Source organism: Trichosurus vulpecula, chromosome 5 (genome assembly GCF_011100635.1).
Source record: "Trichosurus vulpecula isolate mTriVul1 chromosome 5, mTriVul1.pri, whole genome shotgun sequence".
Taxonomy (NCBI): Eukaryota; Metazoa; Chordata; class Mammalia; order Diprotodontia; family Phalangeridae; genus Trichosurus; species Trichosurus vulpecula.
The window spans coordinates 183,625,182-183,650,934 of NC_050577.1; the positions used below are offsets into that span (position 1 = coordinate 183,625,182).

The following is a 25,753-nucleotide window of genomic DNA, read 5'->3' on the forward strand; positions in this document are numbered from 1 at the left end:
GCTGGCTCTGGATTCAAGGAGACCTGAACATAAATTTGGGCTCAGAAATTTACTAACTCTGTGACCCTGGATAAGTCACTTGTCTCTGTGTAACTCAATTTCTTCAACTGTGAGCTGAAGATAAAATAGTACCTACTTCACAGAATTGTGAGGATCAAATGTAAAATTTGTAAAGGGCTTAGCACAGTGCATGGCACATAGTGTGCTATACAAAAAAGCTTATTCCCTTTCCCTTCCCCCTTGTGGATGTCTTCTGCTCTCCATGCCGAGATCTGAGCTTCAAGCTTAGATCAAATTCACATTGGTTCTCACCTGGACTACTTGCCACAGACTTTTGACTAGTTTCCCTGACCATCTTTCCCTATTCTGATGCAGCAACCACTCAAACTACTAATGTGATTTTTCTAAAATGTAAATCTCCCCATGTCAATTGCCTGCTCCGTTGGTTCAGTACTACCTTCAAGATCAGTATAAACTTCTCTGCCATTTAAAGCTATTTGTAACCTGGCCCCTTACTGCTCTTCCAGGAATTTTGCACTTCACTTCCTTCTCAGCTGCCTTGCTTCCCCGATTAGAAGACTGGAGTGTGAAGCAATAAACTTTTCTCCATTTTACTTTATTAGAAAGCTCAGAACTTTCCAGCTAAAATTTCATTATCTATTAACTTCTTTGCTTGGTTTCAATTCCATGAACATCATGTCTCCTCACCAGTTAACCACTAGCTGACCCTACTCCTTTTGTGTATTTTCTCCCCCAATTCATTGTAAACTATTTGAAGGCAGGGACTGTCTTTTCTTTCTTATTTTTATCCCCAGAGGTTCAATCAATTCCTGGAACACAGTAGGCACCTATGTCTGAATGGTTTTATGCTAACATTAGGGAAAGAAAGCTATAGTTTCATAATAGGTGCTGGATTCCATACATTGGCAGATGGGTTAACTTTGTCAAATAAGAGAATGGCCACATTTTCTTTTTGATTCAAGGGAGTTAAATATTACCTGAAGTTTTTCTCTCTTTTGAACTGTGCCCAGAATTTCTGCCTATTTGACTAATTCAGCAAAGTAATTAACAGAGAAAATCCTAACCTACAAATATTTGTTAATCTCAAAAATTACTTTTATTGATCCATGATATGTGCACAATGTATTTTTCCTTATAATCAAAGAACTACAGTGCAGAAAGATATATTCCAACACATCCATTTCATTTAGATTTCATGCAATTATCAGTTTCATATTTTTAATTAATTCTCTACGAGACAACAACATCAGAATTCTCAGAGAAAAGGAACAGAAATCAATACTGCTGAGCTCAATAGGAGGTTGGTAACTAATTCAGAGACCTGATTAGACCTTATATTCAGGTTTCCGATCCTTCTGGATCTCACTAAAGAAGGAGACAAAGTTAGTGAACAGGTAACATATAGGCTTTTTTAAACATGTGTTTCATTATCTACATTAGCAGAAAGTTCCAGCTGTTCAATATTGTTTAAAGGTTCTTTAAGATTTGGTTCATCTCCATTTCTTTCTTCACCTTTAGAAGGCACAGTACTGTTTTCCTTGTAGTGTTTCTTCATAATAATGTATAAAATGATATATAAGATGTATGCTGGTGCTCTTATTCCTAAAATCAAGCCAAAGAATTTGCTTCTGTAAAAAGATACAAAAAAAGTCATAAATTTTGAAATGCAGCTATTTATGTACTATTAGATTTACAATGAATTGCTAACTATAGAAATAATACAAGTATACATATGATAAAAACAATTAAAATCATGTTTTTCCCCTTAAAAGAGTAACTGGACCAAAAAAGGTAGTTTCATAAATCAATTTAGGAATTTCTGACATATGTATGTACATATATGTGTGTATGTACATACGTACATACAAATATATATATATATAATCTGTGTATGTGTATTAGTAGCTAACATTTATACAAAATCTTACTGTACTTTTCAGTTCTACTAGCCCTTAATAACTTAAAACTGCCCTAAGAGTTTTGAGACATCCTATAATTTGCTTTAAGGTCTGCAAAGTGCTTTACATTTACTATCTCATGATTCTCACAGCAATCTTATGAAGTAGATTTTCTTATTAGCTCCATTTTTACATATCAGGAAACTGCTGAGAGCAGTTAAATTACTTCTTGAGTCCAATAGCTATTAAGTTACTGATGTGGGTTTTAGATCCTGATCCTCCTAATTCCAAAACCATGTTCTATCCATGCCACTTTGCCTGCACATACACTTTCTTACTAATTCTTGCAGATTCAAAGAATGCCAACTTATTTTAATCCTTTTAGTAAAAGCTATTCTCCCCTCTTGTGAACTACTGTAAAAAATGTACTTAGAAGAAGGGAATCAGCTCCAGTATATTTTGTGGCTTAACAAACACATTTCCTTAGGTCTCCTAGAGTCTCAGCCAAAATAAACAAAAGAATATCCCAAATTCGTTTTGGGAATTTTTTTGTAATGAGCACCTCTAATACAAGAGTAACATGGATATCACTAAGATGTTTGAGGATGAGATTCTTGGATAATCCATGGAGAGAGAAAAGTGTAACTTATTCAATAGCAACAAATTAGATTCATGTGATGGTAGAGAGTGACTGTTTATTACAAAAATATCCTTATGGAATGAAAAGCATGAGCTAAATTTGGGAGTCTTGGGTGTCTTGGCAGAAACAGAAGCAATATCATGGTGTAAATACGCTCTAATCCACTTAGGAAAAAGGAAAAAAATGGAAAAAATGAATGTGGCAACAGAAAGAAGTTGTAGTAGGCAGAGGATTTCAATTATCTAGGCATTGGTCTGGGAAAAAGAGTCCAAGATTTAGAGTTAGAGAACCTGGGTCAAGCTTTAAATCTGTCATCCTGTGATCTGCCTAAGTTCCTGTGGGGAAAAAATAAATGGATAATCTTTTTCACTTGCCTTAATGATGTTCAGAAATTTTTCAAAAGTTAGAAAGAGGAACTGGGTCTATTTCTGATCAATAAGAAAAAAAATGGTTGCCAGAGTGGAAATAAATGGAATCTATAGATGAAACAAACATTTCTTCTGAGGCTTGTGATAAAGAGGGGGAAATCTGAATATAATATGGCAATATAACAGATTGTAAATTTTGAGAGAGTAGAATTAAAAGATTTCCAAGAAATATAGCTAGATTCTCATGGTCAATTGTGAAAATCAGTCCAAGAGAAATGAGATATTTTCAAGAATGAAATTCTGATCATGTCGAATCAGTAAGTTTTTATTAAGTGTTTAACTATGCCAGGCATTTCATTAAGTGCTGAAGATACAGTGTAAAAAAAGAAAGCAGTCCCTGCTTTCTGTGCAGGAGGTCACAGTCTAACGGTGAGGACAACAGGCAAACAACTATGTACAAATATCTAGCTGAAGGCAGCTACAGAAGCCAGAAGGCAAAAATGAGGAGGAAGAGAATTCTAGGCATGAGGGACAGCCAGTGAAAATACACAGTGCTGGAGTTGGATTGTCTTGTGCAAGGAACAAGTAGACCACTGTTACTGGATCATAATGAAGGTATAAGAGCTTACAGAGTAAGACTGAAAGGGTAGGAAGGGACCAGGTTATGAAGAGCTTTAAAAGACAGAGTATTTCATGTTTGTTCTTAGAGGTAATAGGGAGTCACTGAACATCATTAACTAGAATGGTTATATGTTTGGGTACACACTTTAGAAATATCAAAATGACAGCTAAGTGGATGATGAACTGGAGTAAGGAGAGACCTGAGGCAGGGAGGCCAACCAATAGATTACTGAAAAAAAATACACATAGGAAGTGATGAAGCTCTGTACCAGGTTGGTGACCAGGTGACAAGAAAGAAGGGGGCACATACGAGAATATTTCAAAACTAAAATGGGCAGATCTTGGCAAATGATTACGTATGGGCCATTAGAAAGAGTGACAGATTGAGGATGACAATTACACTGAGAGCCTGGGTAACTTGGAAGATGGTGGTGTCCTAGATAATCATTGAGAAGCTAGGAAGAGGGGATTTTTTTTGATAGGGGTAGAGATAGATAATGAGTTTTGATTGGGACTGCTGAGTTTAAGATTTTTATGGGACATTCAGTTTGAAATACCTGAATACAAATTATTAGCATGACACAGAAAGAAGGAAACTTGGATTATGTCAACAAATGTGCAAGTGATAGAGATCATATCAGGTAACTGAAAAGAAATACAATAGAATTGCATGGTCTTATAATACGAAGGTCAAGAATTCTAATAGTAATACTCCAATTATCTGAGGCTGTCAATGATTGCTCAGGGCACAAAAAAGTATCTATTATATATCATATTGTAGCTATGGTAGAGGCAAAAAGATTTAAAAACAGGAGAGGATTATTAGTCTGGGTAGATGAGCTAGCTAATGTATGATGGAGAAAGGAGAATTAGTTTTCTAAGATTTCCTTTTTTTTCTCAAGTGATCTTAGGACTGATCATCAGACTAGTTAGGATAGTGCAAATGAGGTTAATTGCAAATATTAGATAATTTGAGATGTTCTAATAGGGAGGGAGTACTAACAATTTTGAAGGGGTGGGTTCAGGATCAGGAAAAGAGAAGAACTGAGCCTTGAAGGAAGACAAGAATTCATAAAGATGGAGGCATAAGAATGTAGTGTAGTTGGGGGAGGTCCTGTCCAAATGTAAAGAACCAGGAGAAGTAATTTTGATGTAAGAGAATAGTCAAAAGTCTTTAGGACTTCAAATGAAATCCTGAGGAGTTTGTATTTTATATTAGCTTCTGGTGTGGTGTTTCTTAACCATTTTTACCTCATGGACTCCTTTGGCAATCTGGTCAAGGCTGTGGCAGTCTTCTCAGAATATTTCTTAATACACAGAATAAGTTACATAAGTTTGCAAAGGAAATAAATTCTGTTCAAATTCCTTTCTAAAAATAGTTTTAAAATATATAGAACACAGGTTGACAATTGACAAACTTGTATCTTAGAAAACTACAGTGATAGTTTGACAAGGATGTATTGGAGATGAAAGAGAGAAAGAGAGAAACAATTAGAAAGTTATTACAATAGTGTGGGAGAGAAGTGATGATGAATACAATTGGAATGGAGAAAATGAAATGGATCTGAATATTGAAATGGGAGGAATGGGAGGTAAGAAAATGGTGTGAAAAATATTCTGGAGACAGAATCCACAAAAATTGTTCAACTTATTGGATAGGTGGCTGGAGAGGTGAGGGAAACGGAACTTGCATGCTAGCCTACTTTTAAAGATGGTGGTGTCCTTAAAAAATAGGAAAGTTCATTGGGGTAAGTATGGTATGGGAAGGTTCAGGGGAAAAGAGTTACCTGTTAAACTAATTAAGATTGAGATATCAATGATATATTCAGGAAACATTATATGAGGATATATATCGCATGTTAATTTGTTGGGGACAAAGGGAATAGGTATTTAGACTGGAGAAGGAAAGCCTCAGGGACATGATAGGTGTATTCAGGAATTGGAAGTCTGTCATGTCCAAGAGGGACTAGGAGCAACCAGTGCAAGTTTCAGCATCAAATTTAGGTTTGATATTAGAAAAAAACCCCAAATTTTCTTAACATTTATCATCATACAAAAATGAAATAAACTGCTTCATGAAATAGCAGCTTCCTCTTCTTTGGAACTCTTCAAAGAGGGACTAGATGACTACCATATCGACACATAGAACATAGACTATACTTCCTGGCAAACTCAGAGGAAAATATTAGCATTGACTTTTTCCATTCCTTGTATTCTTTAGCTTTCAGCAAACTTTCTAGTATATATATACTAGACACACACACACATATCTATATATATACATATATAAACATATATATACATATATATGTATATATGTGTGTGTAGGCATGTATACACACATACATATATATGATTTTTTAAGTTGATATGGATAAACATGTATATTTAATATGAAAGGGTGTATATTTTAGCTAGAACTAAGCACGCATAAAATAAAAGCATTAAATGAAAGACTTGTAAAGAGATTTATGATGAATGGGTTATGTTTTTCCAAAGGCTTATCAAGAGCTTCATTACTTTGTTGATTAGAAATCATTTTTAAAAATCCAATCAAAGTATTCCCCATGCCACTTGACAAGTTTTTAATAACCCTGGGGGTACATAAGCTAATGGCAATTTCTATCTGTTCTTGGCTATGATGAGCATTTGTCAGGTGTGTTATAGTGGAGATTTTTTTTGGAGTAGGTTAAAGGTTGGACTAGGAAGAAAGACATCCCAGGGGACTCAAACCAGTGCTGGGAAAAGAAATGGGAGCCAGCAGGCAGTTTTGTCATCCATTACCTAATTCCAGGGCACAGCTCCACAGTGAAAAGGAGTGGTTGCAGTCACAAGCAAGAGACGCCCTAGCTACGTACAGAGCAAGGAACACATTCCAATAATTTAGCTGTGTGGCTCTAAGCTCAAGAGCAGAGGAGGAACTCAGTTCTAACCTTTAACTCAGTACATAAGCATACAGTCAAATAACCATGGCAAGAAACCAATACCAAAGGTGAACCAAAGAGTTCAGTCATTCTGAACCTGTTAAATCCATAAACAGGTTAACAGTACCTGAGAACAATGGAAGTGTAGTGAAACTCAACCACTTTCTACTCTGAATTTTTTTAACTCTTTTTAAAAACCTCTTCCACGAATTTTGTAGGGTTTGTGTCCAACTCATATAGCTTTGTAACTGTTTTGATATCATTTCCTTCCTGTGAGTTTGTGTCTTGATCTTCTCTGTCACCATAGTAGATTTTTATGGAGAGGTTCTTCTTTTGGTGTTTGGTAATTTTTCCACCCTATTTCTTAACTTTGAACTTTATGCTAAAGTTGTAAAGAGAGAGAGAAGGGCACTGTCCCAAGCTTTTGGCTTTTTTGTACTACTGTTTTTAGAGGTAATTTCAGAGGTTTGGCAGTTTTTGGTGCTTCTAAGGTGGTATGATACTGGAAGATATGTGGTTACTGCTCTCTTGGTCCATTGTATGGTCCCTTGATCTCTTAGGATTGCAATCAATACTGCTTCTCAGGGCCCCTGCTCCCTTTTGAATTGAAGTTGACATTATTCTTTAGAGTCCTGATCCCTTGTGATCAAAAGTGATATTGCTCTGCAAGGCCCCTTCTCCCTCATAACCAAAGGTGTTCCTCTCTGCCCTTGAACTCTGACTGTCTCTGAATTGAGAGCCCCCAACACTGCTTTTGCTTATGTCACCACCATGAAGTCCCATCCCTGTATTGGGACTGGCCCAGAGTCACGGATTCTTCCTATGAACCTTGTAAGTTGTCATAAGCTGGAAGAACGTTTTAGCTTGATTTTTTATTGGTTCTGACTTCCTAGAATTTAATTTGATTCATTATTTTGAAATTATTTGGAGAAGAATGTTGGGAGAGGTTGGCTGAATGTTTTCTCTACTCTGCATGTTGACTCCACTCCTAGAAGTTCACTTAATAAATTTGTGATACTTTATTCAGTCCCCACCCCCAATGACTGTATCCCCAACCTCTATTCATTGAAATCCCTTATTTTTTTCAAGACTCAGGGCCAGTTATTCTTCTTTCATGATGCCAACTCTGTTCCCCTCAGCTAGAATGAACCCTACTTTCATATCCCTCTGTTTGATTTCTATGCACTTTTTTCATTTTAATATTTAATTATAACTATTTCTGCATCTGTCTCACCCCATCCTCTTAGTCTATAAGTACTGTAAGGGCAAAAACTTGTCATTTTTCATCTTTGTATCACCAGTGTCTTCTATATATAAGATACCAACTATATGTTTTTTAACTAAATTGAGTTGATTTACAATGTCCTGAAATATGTAGAGGAGGTGCTAGATTTGTTTTCACATATGAGGAAACAGACATTAAGAGGTTAAATACTTACTCAAGCAGCTTCAGTTGAGTACAGACCAAAATTTAGATATTTTATTCCTAGTTCCTTTCTAGTGATTTTTAAAGAGCTTATGCGTATAATGAGAAAGTTCTTTTGTATGCAATAAAGTACAACATAAAAGCAAACTTCAGTTATTTCTGCTAGAACATATTATCTCTTTGTAGCATAGGAAAAGTAAAGACGTCCATTTTTGTTCCCACCATGACAATATAGTTCTGAATAATGAATGTGAGCATGGACCTATTACTCTCATCTTTGTCCTTTCATCTATGATTCCTGAACATAATGCAATCTAGAATCAACCTTGTCATTATCAGTTCTCCAAAACAAAATACAACCAACCAATCATAATGTTTAATATCGAAAGATGATGGAATTGCATTTTTTTGGAATATAGGTAGTTTATTGGAAAAAATCAGTTCATAAAATCATTTTATAGCAACTTACCTAAGTGATATGGGGTCATATATTCTACAAGCTCCTTGCTCTCCACAAATATTAGTGGCCCATTTTAGACATGTTGAATCTATCACTGCTCCAAAATAAATAGGGGCCAACATTCCTCCTGCAATGTCAAACAACCAAATGTCAAACTAAAGCAGGGATTCTTCTGTCATGGATCCCTTCAGCAGCCTAGTGAAACCTATCAATTTCTTTTCAGAATAATATTTTTAACATAAAATAAAACTCATAAGATTACAAAGAAAAACAAAAAGATTGAAAAATAATTACTAAAATATTGAAGAACATTTACAGAGCCGAGGTTAATCATTAAATTTGTTCAGAACAAGTGAGGCTGATAGTCCTCTTATACTATGCCTTAGGAAGACCATATCTGGAATACTGTGCTCAATTCTAGGTGCTTCTCCATGGACTTGTTATAATTCATCCATACCTTTCTTAAAATGTACATGTAGAACACAGAATGTTATATGTAGTCTGACTAGGAGAGAGTATAGAGAGATTATCTGTTTCTAAACACTGTAGCACGCAACTTGCACCTTGAACCTGAGCTACAAACACTGGGATAAGAAGTTGGAAATCATAGCTGGAAATGTGGTAAAGAGTAATAAGTAAGTAATAAGTAATAAGAATTCCAAAAGTATACATCTCTTCTCCCTTATCAGAGCCAAACTACTAGGGAAAAAGGTATCTATCTTTGTTTACTCCACTTCATCTCTTCTCACTTTTAAATCCCTTTCAGTGCTTTCCAACTTTATTTATTTATTTCTAATGCTCATAAATGCCACAGATCTGAAAGTCTTTAATAAGTTGTTATCATTCATGACATGTCTACATCATTTGATAATGTTGAACATCTTGTCCTGCTGGATATTTTGTCCTCTCAAGGTTTTCATGACATTATTCTTGCTTTGTTTTCTCCCTATCTGACCATTTATCAGTCTCCTTTTCTGGACTTTATCTATCTCCTTTTCCTTAGGTGGATCCCAAAGCTCTGTTCTTGGTTTCTCTCCTTTCTACACTTTCACTCACAGTAACAACAATTGGGTTAATCATTATCCTTAAACAAATAAATCTCAAGATATATATATATATATATATACATATACATATACATATACATATACATATACATATACATATATATCTTGCTTTAGGTTCTCTCCTGAGTGCCAGTTATAAATCACTGCCTTTTGTGCACTTTGATCAGAGCATCTTGCAGGTATTTCTAACTAAATGTGTGTAAAACAGAACTCCTTAACATCCTCTCAAGTTCCCCAGTATCTGAACTTTGGTATTCCTGCTGAGTGAACCATTTTCCTTCCAGTTGGCTAGGTTTGCAATCTCAGAATCATCCTTGATTTTTTCATTTTTGTCATGCCATATAGCCAAGCAGTTGCCAAATTTTGTCTGTTCAGGCCTCTACATCTCCTGTATTCCGTTTCCTCTTCTCCACTCATGCAGTGACAACCTTAGTTCAGGACCTCATAACTAAAGTATTACAACAACCTCCTAATTGATCTTCCTTGATGAGATTTCTCCACTTTCTGTTTTATCCTTCACATAACTGCTAAAGTAATCTACTGACCATTTCACACTCCCCATTGCATAAACTCCATTGACATCTAGTTATGTCTAGAATCAAATGCAAACTACCCTTAAATATTTACAAAACTTTAAAGCCTGACCTCAACCTTAGTTTTCCTGTATTATTACATATTACTCTGTCATTCACTCTATTGTTCAACCAAATTCATCTTCTATTACCTATATATCATACTTCTTCCAATTCCTTGCCTTTAAGCAGATTTTGCCCACTCCTGGAGGGTTTTTTCTCTTACATTCTAGCTCTTAGAATCCCTAGAGTCTTTCAAACTTCAGCTTATATACCATTTCTCATATAAAACCTTTCCTGATCCTCCTAGAAGCTAATGTTCCATCCTTTGAAATGGCATTGCCTTTATTTTTCCCCTTTTATTTATCTATGTATATCTATTTATTTTAATATTCATTTAAAGAATTTTGATTTCCAAATTCTATCCCTCACTCCTTCCACACATCTATCATTTGGAAAGGCATGCAATAAGATATTAATTATACATATGAAGTCATGCAAAACATTTCCATATTAGCCATTGAAAAAGAAAACACACAAAAAGGCAAGAAAAATAAAGTATAAAAACATGCTTCAATCTGTACTCAGAGTTCTTCTTTCCTCACGGATCTTTGGAATTGTTTTAGGTCACTGTCTTGCTCAGAATAGCTAAATCTTTTGCAGTATGTAAAATGTTCTCCTGGTTATGCTGATTCACTTTCAATCAGTCCATACAGGTATGAACACAGTATTTCCTCACAGTGATATACTACAACTTGTTCAGACATTCCTCAGTTGATAGGTATCCCCTCAATTTCCAATTCTTTGCCACCAAGAAAAGAGCTACTTAAATATTTTTGTACATATGGGTCCTTTTCTCTTTTCTTTGATTTCTTTGGGATATAGACCTAGTAATGGTCTTGTAATATAATAATAATAATTGTGATACAAGAAATCATGAATATGAAAAGTTCAGGGAATATTAGGTAGAGGTCTATGAAGTGATGCAGAACAGGGAAAGCAGAACCAGAAGAACAATTCATAAAAATATTACCAAAACAATATAAAGGAAAAAAGAAAACCTTGAAAGACCCTCAGAATTCTGATCAATTCAGTAGCCAATCATGAATTAGGAACTTGGGAATGTTTAGTCTGAAGAAGAAAAGCCATGTGTTTGGTGGGAGGGGTATGATAGCTGTCTATTTCTTTTGCTATTGAGGGAAGAACTGAGAGCAAATGGAAGAAATTGCAAAGATACAATTTGAGGCTTGATGTAAAGGAATGCTAGATTAGTGGTGTCAAATTCAAAAAGCAAAGGATTCCTACAGTTAGCATATTGACTTAGAAAATGATAAATTAACATCATCTATGTTACATTGTATACTTACTTTGTTAAATATTTCCCAATTACATTTTAATCTGCATCATGCCCTATGGGCAGTTTGAAATCTCTGTATTAGGTAGAAACCAGAGTTATCCAAAAATTAATTGGGTGCCAATAATTGTTCCTTAGCTTCATTGGATATCTTCAGTTAGATAATAACTTTTCAAGTATATGTTAGAGTTTTTTCATTGGGTATGGGTTAGGACCACTGATTTTTCCTTCCAACTTTAAAATTCCATGATTTAGTAAATACATAATGCCAAGCTTTCTTACTCTCAGAAGATAGGTAGTAGACTATGTATAGGTGCAGAATGGTCAGTGCATAGCTTTGCTTTGGTTATCTTTGATACAAGAGAGGGTTTTATTTTGGATCATTGGAGAGTCTTTGGGAAATATAAGAAAGCATCAGAAAAAAATTGTATTTTTTAAGTCATAAGAGATGCTGATCTAAATGATTTCTAAGTTCCATGTCAGGTCTGACATTTTGGGATTGCTTAATTCTGCTCCCTTTTCACAATTTCACTTATTTGTTTGATGTTACTGTTATCCCCAGTAATCCCATTGCAAAGGCCTTTCATTGTTGTATATTTGTTTTCCATTATCTCCATCAACTGTCAAGGTTTATTGGTTTTGCCTCCACATTTCCTATACCTATCTTTTTAATCTTCACTCTCAGCAACCATCCAGGTTTAGAAATTCATCATCTCATGCCTGGACTACCATAATAACCTCCTAATTGTTCTTCCTTCCTCCAATCTCTCCCTTCCTCAATACTTCCTTCATATAGTCGCCAAAAATAAACTTCCTATTGTATAAGTCTGACCATATAATTCTCCTGATGAAAAAGTAAAATCCAGTGCATGTTTCTAAGGAAAAGACCTAGCCCTCAGCCTAAATGTTAGGGCTTTCCACAACTTTACTTCAATCAAACTTTGTGTCCTTGTTTACATTCCCTTTCTTTGAACACTTTTGGTTTTATCTACGTTTGGCCATTATCTGTCCTCTGATTTTGCTTGTACTCTCCCACAACCGTTTAGGATTCAATCTTTCTTTTTTAAGTTATTGAAATCATTCCTCAGTGCCAAGCTCAGAAGTGTCATGTAGACCTTATTGATTTCCCCAGTCAAAAAGGGTTACTTGCCACTTAGATTTTCCTAGGACACTTTCAATCCATCCATTGCCCCTATCTCATTCTATTTATGTATATCTATTCCCTCTCCCCTTATCAGTTGATATGTTCTTTAAAGGCAAGATATATCCTTAATACAATTTCTCACATTTAATAAATATTTGTTGCGTTTAATTTCATAAATATTTTTGAGTTTACAAGAAAAAAAATCATACCTAATAATCTCAAACACAGTGAAAAAAAACCAATTGCAAGTGATTTCAGGTGAGGAGCAACATTCCTGAAATATAGACAAAGAACAGTAAAGCATCTTCAGATTATCACATTATGTAACAAACACATTTTTTAGTACACTTCACGTGCTTTCCATACTGGTAAATCTTCAAGCAAAATAATGCTTTTAAATGACCCAATTCCCATTGGTATATATAAGCAATGACTTACAATTCATTAAACCTTCCACAAGGATTAAAATGTCTACTTTTAAAGGCAATTGAAAGTGATATTAATATATAGGGACATGAAGCTAGTGAACATTAATAAGCTGGAAAGTTTTTGAGCATAGACCAAGTAATATAATATCATATAAAGACTGAATTGCCCAATTACAGATATGCTTGTCACCAGAAAATGATTTGGGGGTATTTACCTAGAGAAAGTACAAATAAGAACTTTCATGTGGGTAAGGATTAGACTTATTCTATGTCATTTCCAAGGGTGTAGCATTAGATAGAAGTTATAGGGGGGTAGAATTGATCTCAATTTAAAGCAATTTTCAATAATTGTAAGTGAGCTAAAATGGAATGAGTTTCCCTGTAAATAATGAAGTATTTAACTACAGGTTATATTATTATTGGTCATGGACACTGTAAGGAGAGCTTCTTTCATAATTTCTTAGAGATGCTTTATTGTTGTAAACCAGTCATGATGATTGAGGTCAAAATAACCCAGAGATTTCCTCAGTCAAAAGAAAACATTCTATTTGTGTAGAAGAGGGACAAAGGCTACATTATTTTAGAGTACATCAGATTATTGGCTATGATACCTCTTAAAAAATAACAGGGAGAAGAGCATAGTGGAAAATGAATGAGAGAATCACATGAGACCCAGTGAGCAAAATCATTTTGATATCATTTGTAGCTGAAATAAGTATATGAGTATTGGAAGATATAGATTGGCATTTTTATGATGATCTATTCTCATCAGCAACAATAGTGGAACCACAGCATTTTTACTGTACTATTACAATGTTCAATGTACTATGTGAGAAAGGCATCACAGCATTTAAGAAAATAAGATCTTGGACAATATTTAGGCTATACTAAATACATGCAGAAGAAATGGGTTGTGGAGGTAACCCATTTAAAAATGTGCAATAATCAATTTCTAGCTTCTTACAAAAGCCAAGATGGAATCCCTAGAATCTTTGTCTTCTATGCTAACATGGTCTTGAATGGATCTTGAGAAAATAAAAAAGCTACATTTAACTGTGGTTGCTTCAAATTTATGGTATTCAATTTCAATGGGAACATTACTATAGCAACACAATCCTACTATTCCCCCCAGTAGACTGCCACATGCCACTCTCTCCTCCTATACCTTCTACTGAGGACCTTCCCTTATACTTGACCAAAATAATGAGGGCACCCACTCAGGGATCCTTCTTTGGCCCTCTTCCTCATCTCATATTACTCTGACATAATTTCCCACTATCTCTTCCTTCACTCTAGTTTCTGAAAAGGAAGTGGCCCTTCTATTTGCCAAGGCAAATCCCTATACATGCGCCTTTGATTCCATCCACTTTTTCTGGCTCCAGAAGACTGTACCCACATTTTGCATTCTCCCTATATATTGGCTCCTTCCTACTGCCTGGAAAGAGACCTAAGTCTTCCGCATCCTTAAAAAATCCTCACTAGATCTTACCATGCCTACCAGCAATCATTCCTTATCTCCCATTCTTTTCTCAGCTAATGTCTTTGAAAAAAGGCATCTACAGTCAATGCTTCTATTTCCTCTTCTCTCACCCCTTTCCAAACTCTGTGAAATTTGCATGCAACTAGAACTGGTTTCTCTAAAGTTACCAGTAATATCTTAATTGGTAAATCTAATGTCATCTTCTTGATAATAATCTTAGTTGATTTCTTTGCAACATTTGACAATATTAATCCCCAGCTTCTCCTCTTAGGGTTTTTGTGATTCTCCTCTTCCTTTCTCTGTCCCTGTCCCTGTGCTTCTGCTTTTCTCTTTTCCTGTCCTTCTCTTTCTCCCTCTCCTATCTCTTCCTGCCTGTCTAGCTCCTCCTCAGTCTATTTTGCTGAATCTTCATTCACTTTACAAGAATTAACTCAGGATATCCCCAAGGCTTTTGATAACATGATTCTCTTCAGATCCTAGGACTTTAATTTTCATTTCTATGCAGATTATTCCAGAATCAATTTATTAAGACCTCTCTTAATAAATCTCTAATTAATAAATAATATCTCTTGAGCTCCAGTCCTACAGCACCAACTGCCTTGGACACATTTAAAACTGGATCACCTTAGGGATCTCAAATTCAACATGTCCAAATAAGAAATCATTTTCTTTACTCCAAAATTTTCTTCTCTTCTGAACTGCTTTATTTCTATTGTTGACCCACTATCCTTTTAGTCACCAAAGATCGAACTTCATTGTCATCTTGGATTCCTCACATTTACCCCACATGTCCAATCATTTGCCAAATATAATTTCTTTCTCTACTATATCTCTCACACATATCCCCTTCTCTCTACTCACATAACTACTTTCCTAATTCAGGCCTACTCTAAATTATCGCAGCTCTTGCCTAGATTACTACAATATTATTCTAACTGACCTTCCTATCTCTAGTCTCTCCCCACTAAATTCATCCCTTACTAAGCTGCTAAAATTATTTTCCCAAAGTTTAGGTCTAATAATGTTAACCTGCTCCCCATTCCTACCTCTTACTAATAAATTCTTATCTCTCCATATCTCCAGGATGAATTTTTGTTGGTTTATCATTTGTATTTCTTATAAACTGCTCCCTTACCATTTTCTAATCTTTCTGAATTCTGCTCTCCTTTATGCCATCTATGATTAAGTTATATTGGACTATTTGCTGCTCCTCTCCCACAAAATATCATCTCTCATCTTGAGGCTTTGGCAATGGCTGTTCTCCATGGCTAGAATGGGTTCTCTTCCAATTTATATTCATAAAATCTCTACTTTTCTTCAAGACTTAGCTTAAGTGTCATCTTTTCCAGGGAACTCTTTAATGGTCCCCTCTAGCTTCTTGTGTCATCTTGTTTAGTGCTCATTTCCATTGATCACACACACACACACACACACACATATACACACACGTGCGTGTGTATGTGTGTAGCTAGATATGTAGGGTGCGACTTATCTATGTTGTCTCTCTCATTAGAATGTGAGCTCCTTCAGGGCAAAGATCATTTTTTCTTACTCTTTCTATCTTAGAGTTTCATAATTTCTGGCATATAATAAATGCTTGATAAATGTTTGCTCATTTATCGGTCCTCTCATTTAAGTTGGAATTAATTTTTATCTTCATCAAAAACTATCAACAATGATTTTATATAGACAGAATCACTAAGAATTGGAAAGTATCACAAAAACCTTCTTATATCTAGATAAGTTTTCCTCCTAAATATACTCAATATATGGTCATCTAGAGAAAGACAATATTGCAATATGCTGGATCCACCAAATCTACTTTTGTTCCTGTTGTTGTTCAGTCATTCCAGTCATGTCTTACTCTTTGTGACCTCATTTGGAATTTTCTTTGAAAAGATACTGGAGTAGTTTGTTATGCCCTTCTCCAGTTCACTTTACGGATGAAGAAACTGAGGCAAACAGGGTTAAGTGACTTGCCCAGGGTCACACAACTAATAAGTATCTGAAGCTAGATTTAAACTCAGGGAGATGAGTGTTCTTGGTTCCAGGCCAAGTACTCAATTCACTATGCTACCTAGCTGAATCTAAAAATCTACTTTTAAACAGTTGTAATTATTAGAAAGCTTTTTCTTACATCAAGCTTGAATCTGCCTGTCTGCCACTTGTACATATTACTTCTAGTTCTACATTCTGAAACCTAAGAAGTCTAGCCCATTTTCCATTTTATAGGCCTTCAAATACTTAAAAATAATTTATAATGTCTGTCTGATTTTCTGTTTCCCCCATTCCTGGATAAGCTGATTTTGAAGAAACTCCCAAATCAGCAACTAGCCCTTTCCTTTTTGGTAAGATATACACAATTTTATTTTTAGTGATGTCATTTGAAATTCTACCTCTTCAGTAACATCACTATTTTCTTCTTGAAGTATTTATATTGTAAATATCTGATGCTTCTGGGTAGTTTATTACTTTGGTCAGTCGCATTTCTTGAAAGGGAATATCATGATATGTCAAAGATATTAGTATTTTTTAAAATAAGAGATCACATCAGCTAAAGTTGATATCAGAGTTTAGATATTTACCATCATGAAAAGAAATCTTTTTTTTTTAAACAGAAAATCAAAAAAGTAGTTTTTTATGTAAAAAGAAACAGAACGTATAACCTTCGGGGTAACTTAATCTTGCCATTTCAGTATTTGCTTATTTTTATGAAAATAAAGAAGGTCAGTGTAACCTTTTGATCTGTTTGATTCTTAATGAAAGACAGAATTATTTGGTGAATCATATAGAATGATTTTCATATTACTTACTTAAAAACCAGCATTGTTCCAGGGGTAAATCCTAGTCCATAAAAAAAGTAAGCCAAAGATTGTATTACCACATAATAGATATACTTTCTTGAACAATCATCGATCCTTGAACATTCACCCAAATGAGCTGAGGCATTTCTGGATTGGAAACTGTTAACTTCAATACAGCTACAGTTATGAAACACCTAAAAACAATTTTTGATTTATTACAGAAAGCAATTTATAAAACACAATACACAATACCAAAAGTCTTTGTATTTAAAGAATAAAGCATCTATCAACTAAATAAAATACTAGAGATTTTAAATATCTTTTATTTGTCTTTGATTTAATCACAGTTTTAGAGTTTGTAAATCCTCTAATATAAACTTCTCATTTCATAGATAAGGAAACTGAAATCCAAAGAGAGAAAGTGAATTGATCAGGATTACAGAAATAAAAAGTGGCTGAAATGGACTTTTCAAATCAGGTCCTCCAACTCAAAACCAGTGCTCTTCCCACCACTACTGTGATTTAGTTGAATGGCAAATTGGTTTCCTTGTACTCTTTCTATGTACTTTATGGTCTTATCTATCAGTGAAAAATATTTGGAAGCAACTATTACTTTTGTACTTGTTATATTAAAAATGTCAGTATAGAACGTCTAAAATGCAAAAGGAAGAACAGTTGGCTGATCGTTTTAAAATAACATACTCCAACCTCACTAAAACTTAATCACGCACATATTCATTACTTAGACATACATTTTCACTTACTTAGTTATGTAAGAACATTAACTCATTATTCTGTATTCATTGTTCAAGTAGTTGTGATTGTGGATCAAGATTCGATAAGCATTTGTGTAAGTTCATAGATACATATGTGTACATACATATATACATAATATTATATGTATACATATAAATAAGTGTGAGTCTGTGATTATGATTGCATCTATGCGAATGAGAAAGGAGATTTTATATTTGTGTTTCATAACCTACTTTCTCAAAATGCTTTATGTTTATATTTTGTATATACTTACATAGATAACATAAATAAAAATTACATGTTGAACAATTACAATGTAACAAACACTATAGTAGAGCTGGGGATAAAAATAGGAAACTACCTCAGAACCCAAGGAGTTTATACTTTATTAGTGGGCCACAACACATATAAGCTAGTGGTGGTATTTTGTTTTAGAAAGTTACAGTGATTTTAAATAGAACCATATTTGAATAGATTGAAATACCTTTTCACAGAACTAGGACAGAGTTTACTTGATTACAGTTTAATTACTGGAAAAGGAAGGGGAGGGTACTTACTTGGCAATGCAGAAGAGAGAACAAAAATCACCATACATACCACATCCTTTCCATGGCCTACTGAATATTCACATCCAGCTAAACAGGGTGAAATGTAAGAGAGTCCATCATCTCCACAGACAGGATCCCATACATTGGCATCACAATTACAGTCTGAGTTGCAGAAAGAAAATGGCATATTTTGGAGGTCTGTCACTGGGCCATTTCTATAGACAAAATATAGACATTTATCAGAGATAAAGGAAGAATAAAAGAAAATTATATACTAAATAGATGAAGAAAACAAAGATGATAAAAATATCATAAAGGCAACACTGAAAAATATACATTTACTTCTATACTTACAAAAAATATTGGGACTTATCACAGTCATTCAATATAATTTAGGTAGGAAAAACAATGGAAGTAGATAAGGATTTTTTAAGAGACACCATTTTCCCAGAAGAGAGTGCTATACTGATGGATTTAGGTTTAGGTTTCCATTTTGTTGTTAATTGGCTATATTAACCTGGACAATTCAGTTCCCCTCTTTGGGTAACAACTTTCTTATCTGACAAAGGTTATTAAATTATATGAATGAAAAATATTCATATGTTTATATTATGCAGTATTCAAAATAGGTGGCATTGTATCATATATGCAAACATGATTAGATATCATCAGATTTAATTGTTGCCATATTAAATAGCTTAGTACAGTATCTGGCACATTATATGTGCTCCAAATGTTTGCTTTCTTCCTAATAATCTCCAGTAGCATTTTGTGGTGCTTTAGGGTTTGCAGTCTTTTATGAATATTGTCTCATCCTATCCTTATAACACCGTGGGATCTAAATGTTATTATTTTCACTTTACAGACGAGGAAATTGAAGTCACTGGAGGTTAAGTGACTTTCCCAGGTCACATACTGAGTTAAGTTCTGAAGCTGGATTTGAACTGAGATCTTCCTAATTCTAGTTCCAGCACTCTGTACCACCTTGCTGCATTACATCAATACATACCCATTGTAGGCTACTGTTAACCCAGCTACTGGTCTGTTCCCACAGTCTAATGTCAAAATCAGCAGTTGTATACAATAGCCACAAAGCTGAGAAATGAAGGTTAATTTAGTAACTCCAAATATGTCCAATTTGAATTTTCTAGCAATAAATCCTCCCAGGAAAAATGAAATACAAGTAACAGGAAACATGATTATTCCTGAAAAGGAAAGAAGAGGGAAAAAAAGCTGAGAGTTTGTAACTGTAGCTCTCTGACAAATCTTAGTCAATATAGGCATTTTCTAATTGAATTGCTGAAGATCACAGAGACAGGTTAGTGTTCTTTGTCCTCTATTGCCTGTATTGACTGCCTGTATTGTCTATTTGTCTATCACTTCAACCACAGATAGATAAAAAAAAGACTGATATGTCTGTCATTTGTCATTACTGTTTTGTTTTGTCTACATTTATGAGTAACCCTAGTTTGGTACAGTTTAACACTGATATAAAACTCTGATTTGAGTGATCAGTAATCGATTTTGGGATCATTTATGGTCTGGTCTGGTTAAAATAATACAAACCTGATATAAACCTCAATTCTATGTTGGAAGAGCCAGCATTTTTTTTTGGAATTTCTCAGATTACTATCTGATTGTCCATCTCTCAAATTACTGTGTTGTGTATATAAAAAAAATGAAAAAAATTTCTCATCTGGTTTGAGACTAACATAAAAATTTGTGGCCTGCAATCATTTTTTTTGAGGGATTCCATGGGTTACTCTGGTAATTCTGGTCTGGTAATTCAGAGAGCATTTTTATATCTATCAACTTCTAGTCTGATTACTTCTGGTTAAATTTATTCCCATCATGGGATCTGGTCAGGCTACTCCTTCTAAAGGCACCCCTTTGAGCTGTCTACTAGTTAGATAAAAAAAATTCAGGGTGATCATTGAGCTATCTTGACTACTAAGTAGTGCTGGGGTGGTCTGGTTAAACTTTGGGATAAAGAATGATAATTCCAATTGCAGCAATTGTCTGTAAATTTGGAAGTTAAATTATTCCTGGTTGAATCTACTACTGATAAAAAAGCTCTAGCATAGTTAAACTCTGAAAAAATACATAATTGTAAAAACAGTTGAAAGACAATACCCTTGCCATGGAGGATTTTTTGACATTAAAATCTTGCGTTTACTTAATTTAACTACTGAACCTTCATTTGCTCTGATTTTCCATGGTTATTGCAGTTCTGATGCTGAACTGTAAAACAGAGTCTTCCACTGTCCCCTTAGTCATTCAGTGGAACATAAATTTCAAGAGCCAGCAGAAAAAAGTCTGGGAATATTTTCCCCCCACCTTGATACTTTTGCTCCTTCTTCTGGCCAAATTAACAGTGTAACTGGAGTGAAAAGCCTAATAAGTAAATAGATAAATGCATATCTCATAAAATGAGAAGAGGAAGGTTTATCTTTTGCAGAAATTAACTGAAAGTAAATCTATTTACTATACATTAATTATTCCTAAAATGTGGTTTGAAAATGCTTAAATATCCTAGTATGTTTTTGGAGCAGGAAATCTCTTAAGGTAGTTTCCATCCAAATAAGAATGTTGGTAATTTTCCAACTGAGAACACTCCTTCACAACTTTGTAACCCTTCCTTTGATCTCTAAGGAGCTTCAATTTTTAATTTGTAGGAAAAGTTGACTGTTTTAGCTTAATTAGTATGACACTACTTTGCAAATGACAAAGTCAGTAGAATATAGAAAACTAGTCTTGAGATTAGGTGTGAAATATGATTGGGAAGCAAAGAAGTAAAGGAAGGTGTAGTATTGAATCAGAAGAGAGGAATCTAAAGCTTGGAAATATTGTACAGGTCTTTTAAAGTACATAGGAAGAAAGAGAGAAAATTAAAGAAAGTTGGGAACCATTTTCACTGACTGTGTGGACATGAAACTCAAGTAGAGGGGAATATAAAATAAGAGCTTTGATTTCCCAAAAGGGCAGGAATATACTTTGTGATTTTTACCCACATTGGGAGAATAGAAAGTCCTCATCTTTGCTAGCTATCCATGTTATTTAGAATAGGCAAAAAGACCAGGATTTAGTGGAATATTACAGAAAAACTTAAGAGTTTTAGATCTCATTGAGGCCAAAGGAGGATGGTTGAATTTTGGTGTCCACAAATTTGTGAACACTATTTGAACATATTCTTGTTACAATTAATTTTGAGATGTCTTATGATCACTGAGCTTTATTTCAGCTATTGTGATATTCTTGTTGACAAAGGACAATAGCTGAAATTGGAGCATGAATTATATTTTGACATTTACCAAATGAAATTTTTAAAAGTGTAGGGATATGTGACTGAGCCAGTTGAGGTTACTTGCCGATAGTGGGATGGATCAAGGAAATTTTGAAAATCCTATGTAATATAAAGCTAATAATTGTATTGCTTTGTTTTACTGTTGTATTAAATACTTTGCAATACTTGAACCTATCTGTGGAAATGCTTATCAGAAAACTTGTATTCAGGCATCCATGGAGGAAATCAATGGTGAAGATACACATTTCATATGATCTAGTGTCAAAAGCATGGAATGTCATTAGAAAATTTTAGCATTGTCACCAATTTACCTGTTACAGTAAGCCATGTAAACAGCTAAAGTGTCTTGAATTTAGCTGAGACATTAAAACTTTAGCTCTAGTTAAAGATGGAAGCATTTCTGGCTCACCTTTATTACCCTTATTTACTTTAACTGTGATATCTAACTTTAAACCTTGTCCTATTTGATTAGTTCTTGCTCTGCCTGCCTACAAATTCCAGTGAAAATCCCCTAGTATTTGCTGAACGACTTATTACTTTACCTGTTGTACATTTTCCCCTTCTGCTATCAGACCTTTGGTCTATAAATCTCTACCTTCTCTTTTGCCCTCTGTAAAATCCAATTGTATACATCCTGCTTTGTCCTTTATAAGATTTTTTTGAATATGCTACTTGTGCCTCATTGATTTTCTTTAACCATAAGACTATGCTCCTAGCATATAATAAATTGGTTATTAAATATATATGTTCTCATAGGTATGGTTAGCTGGTATGGTACTACTGTACCTGTTAATGACTCTATGAATATTTTTAAAGTCAATGCCTAAGAATACATTAAAAATACAAAGACATCTTTAAGGTGAAAGCACCAATAGCTGATGGGATAGAGAAAGGCAATATGTGACCTTCAAGCTGAGTCTTCTATTTTGTTGTTCTATATAATCTTGGAGCAAAAGGTATTGGTGATAAAGAGGATGCTCAAAGAAAAGAAATTGTTGGAATACTGATTAGGTGTTGGAAAAATGGTCACACCAGCAGCTTTATCTGCATACTGAAACTATCTTTTTGGGACATTAAATAACTAGGGAGCTGGTCTAGTGTTTTTGTCAATGATTTTATCAATGATTTGCAATTTGTGAATGCTCCTTGAAATGCCAGTCACGAGATTAGGTGACTTTCCATAAATGTATCTGACATTACTAGTAAAAATTAAGGTATTAACGAAGCTGTTCATAAGGTTGACTGGTACAAATGCTTTTTAAAGGAGCAATCATATTTAAAAGAACTGCTTACATAGTTCTGTCAGTGTGTGTGTGTGTGTGTGTGTGTGTGTGTGTGTGTGTGAGAGAGAGAGAGAGAGAGAGACAGAGAGAGAGAGAGAGAGACAGATAGAGACAAAGAGACAGATAACTTGAGTAGTGTATCAGAAAGAATACAACTTTTCAAAACTTCTCATAGCTTATGTCTCCTATTTTCAAAAGACAATTTAGAGGGTATTTGTTACTTCAGAAAAACAGAATTTTTAAGTTTCATCATAGAAATATTAGTTAATTAGTTCAATATACAAATTTTCAATTTGCCTGCAGCTTTTCAGGAACATATCTATGATCTAAAAAGAAACATTTCATATTGCTTTAAAACCATAATCAATGGATCAAAACATATTTATTGAGTTCCAAATATATGGCAGATAATGTGTTAGTTATGGGGGATAGACAGATAAAAGTGAAACAGTTCTTACCTTAAAAAGTTTATGTTCTATCAGAGAAGACAACATGAACAAGTTAAACATACAAAAACATATATGTAAAATACTTTTTTTTGTTTTATTTTATTTTGTTTGTCAGAGGGACACCAGTAGCTGAAAAGATCATAAAAGATTTTGCTTAGGACATGGCACTTGAATTGAGCTTTGATGGAAATAAGAGATTCTATGAGTTGAATGTGAGGAAAAAGTATATTATAGACATGTGGGAAGGACAGTGCAAAGCAGTAAAGAAAAGTCCACTTTCCTTGGATCAGAAAGGGTGGAAAACAGTAATGCATGCAATAGGTTGGGGCTAGGTTGTGAAGGAATTTAAAAAAACTAAACAGGTTTTGTATTTTATCCTAGAGGCAATAAGAATTCACTGACTTGTATTGAATAGGAGAGTAACATAGTGAAATCTGTCCTTTTAGAAAATCACTTTGGCAGCTGTGTGAAGAAGGTATTTGAATGGAGGGATATTTGAGAAAGGAAGACCAATCAAAAGGCTCTTGAAATAATCCACCCTTGAAGTGATAAAAGACTATATTAGTGTGGCAATCATGAGAATAAAGAGAAAGAGAGAGGTACAAGTTATTGTAGTAATAAAAATGAGACATTTTAATAATTAATTGGATATGTACAGTGAAAGAAAGTGTGAAGTCAAGGGTAATGCCAAGGTCATGAATTTGAGTGATGCAGATGGTGTTGACCTTAAAAGAAACATAGCATTTTATTGGAAGAGTTCTTTTGGGATAAAGATAAATTAATTTTCTATTGGTCTTGTTATGTTCCAGGTCCTTGTCAGATATCCAGTTCAGAATTTCCAAATGGAAGATCTCAAGATACACATGATGCTCAGGAGAGAGATGAGGACTAGATATATAGGTCTGAAAGCTGTTGGCACAGAGATAATAATTAAATCCAGGAGAGTTGGTGAACACATTTAGTAAAAGAATATAGAGATAAGAGAACAGTGCCCAAGGGAACTTTGGCTATGCCCACAGATACAGGAGAGAGCTAGATGATGAACCAGCAAAGAAGATTGAAAAAGTGGTTAGACTCATAGGAGGAGAATCAAAAAAGAAGAGTATCGAAAGTTGGGAGAATATGCATGAGGTAGGGGTTGTTGAACACTTTCACTTACTAATAAGAGGGAGAGAAGGGAATAAGGACAAAGAAAAAGTCATCAGATTTGGCCATGATGCCTGACTGGTAACTTTGGAGAGGCTGAATTTAGTGGAATGATGAGATCCAAAGCCAAATTACACAGCGTTGAGGAAAAAGTGAAAAGAGTGGATATGGAGGTAAAAAGAGTAGATAGCTTTTCTTCTGAGAGTTTGATTATAAAAAAGGATGAAAGATGAAGGGCAGTGAACCTTGAGGGATTGATCTCTAGGAAAGGAACCCCACTAGATGTTGTTAAGTCATTTTTCAGTTATGTCTAACTCTCCATGACCCCATTTGGGGTTTTCTTGGCAGAGATACTGGAGAGTTTTTCCATTTTCTTCTTCAACTCATTTTACAAATGAAGAACTGAGGCAAACAGGGTTAAATGACTTGCCTAGGGTCACACAGCTAGTAAGTACCTGAGGCCAGATTTAAACTCATAAAGATGAGTCTTTTTGGTTCCAAATCCAGTGCTCTGTTTTCACTGAGAAAGGAGTATGATTGTGGGAACAATTAGCTGGAGAAGAGAGACAAAATCATTTTGTAGTTGATCAAATCAACAAACATGCATTAAGCACCTGCTATGTGAAAAGCACTCTGCAAGGGCTGAGAAATGAGACATTTAGACAAAATTGAGTTCCTGCCTTCATGAAGCTTAGAGTCTACCACGAGAATGAAGCACAAATATAGATAACTATGTTGAACAATGTATTGTAAATGAGTTAAAGAGGTATGGAGCAAAATGCTATGTAAGGTTGGAAATGAGATGTCATTACCGACTAAGGAGATAAAAACTTCTTGTGATAAGTGGCACTTGAATTGGACTATAAAGAGTAGGTTGGAATTTGTTGTATTTAAAGGGAAAGGAAGATATTACAGGCATAGGGAAGAGCTGGTGGAAATGCAGGTAAACTTGCCCAAGGCAGTGCAGGAAGTGTTAGGAAGAGAATAATACACTTTTGGTAAGAATTTAAACATTTTGATGGTTAATAATATGAGGTAAGGTTGGAGAGATAAGGTGGTA

General features: G+C 34.6%; 1 protein-coding gene across 1 annotated transcript in view; it reads right to left on the reverse strand.

The window, feature by feature from the left end:
* Positions 1 to 1,094: 1,094 nt before the first annotated feature.
* The window catches only part of LOC118851722 (solute carrier organic anion transporter family member 1B1-like), a gene marked incomplete at its 5' end in the record, with an annotated part of 51,252 nt that continues 26,593 nt past the window's right edge, over positions 1,095 to 25,753 (reverse strand). Inside the window, 6 exon segments of the mRNA XM_036761233.1 lie at positions 1,095 to 1,649; positions 8,368 to 8,485; positions 12,705 to 12,769; positions 17,217 to 17,401; positions 18,561 to 18,726; positions 19,521 to 19,716. Coding sequence (XP_036617128.1) covers positions 1,433 to 1,649; positions 8,368 to 8,485; positions 12,705 to 12,769; positions 17,217 to 17,401; positions 18,561 to 18,726; positions 19,521 to 19,716 — 947 coding nt within the window.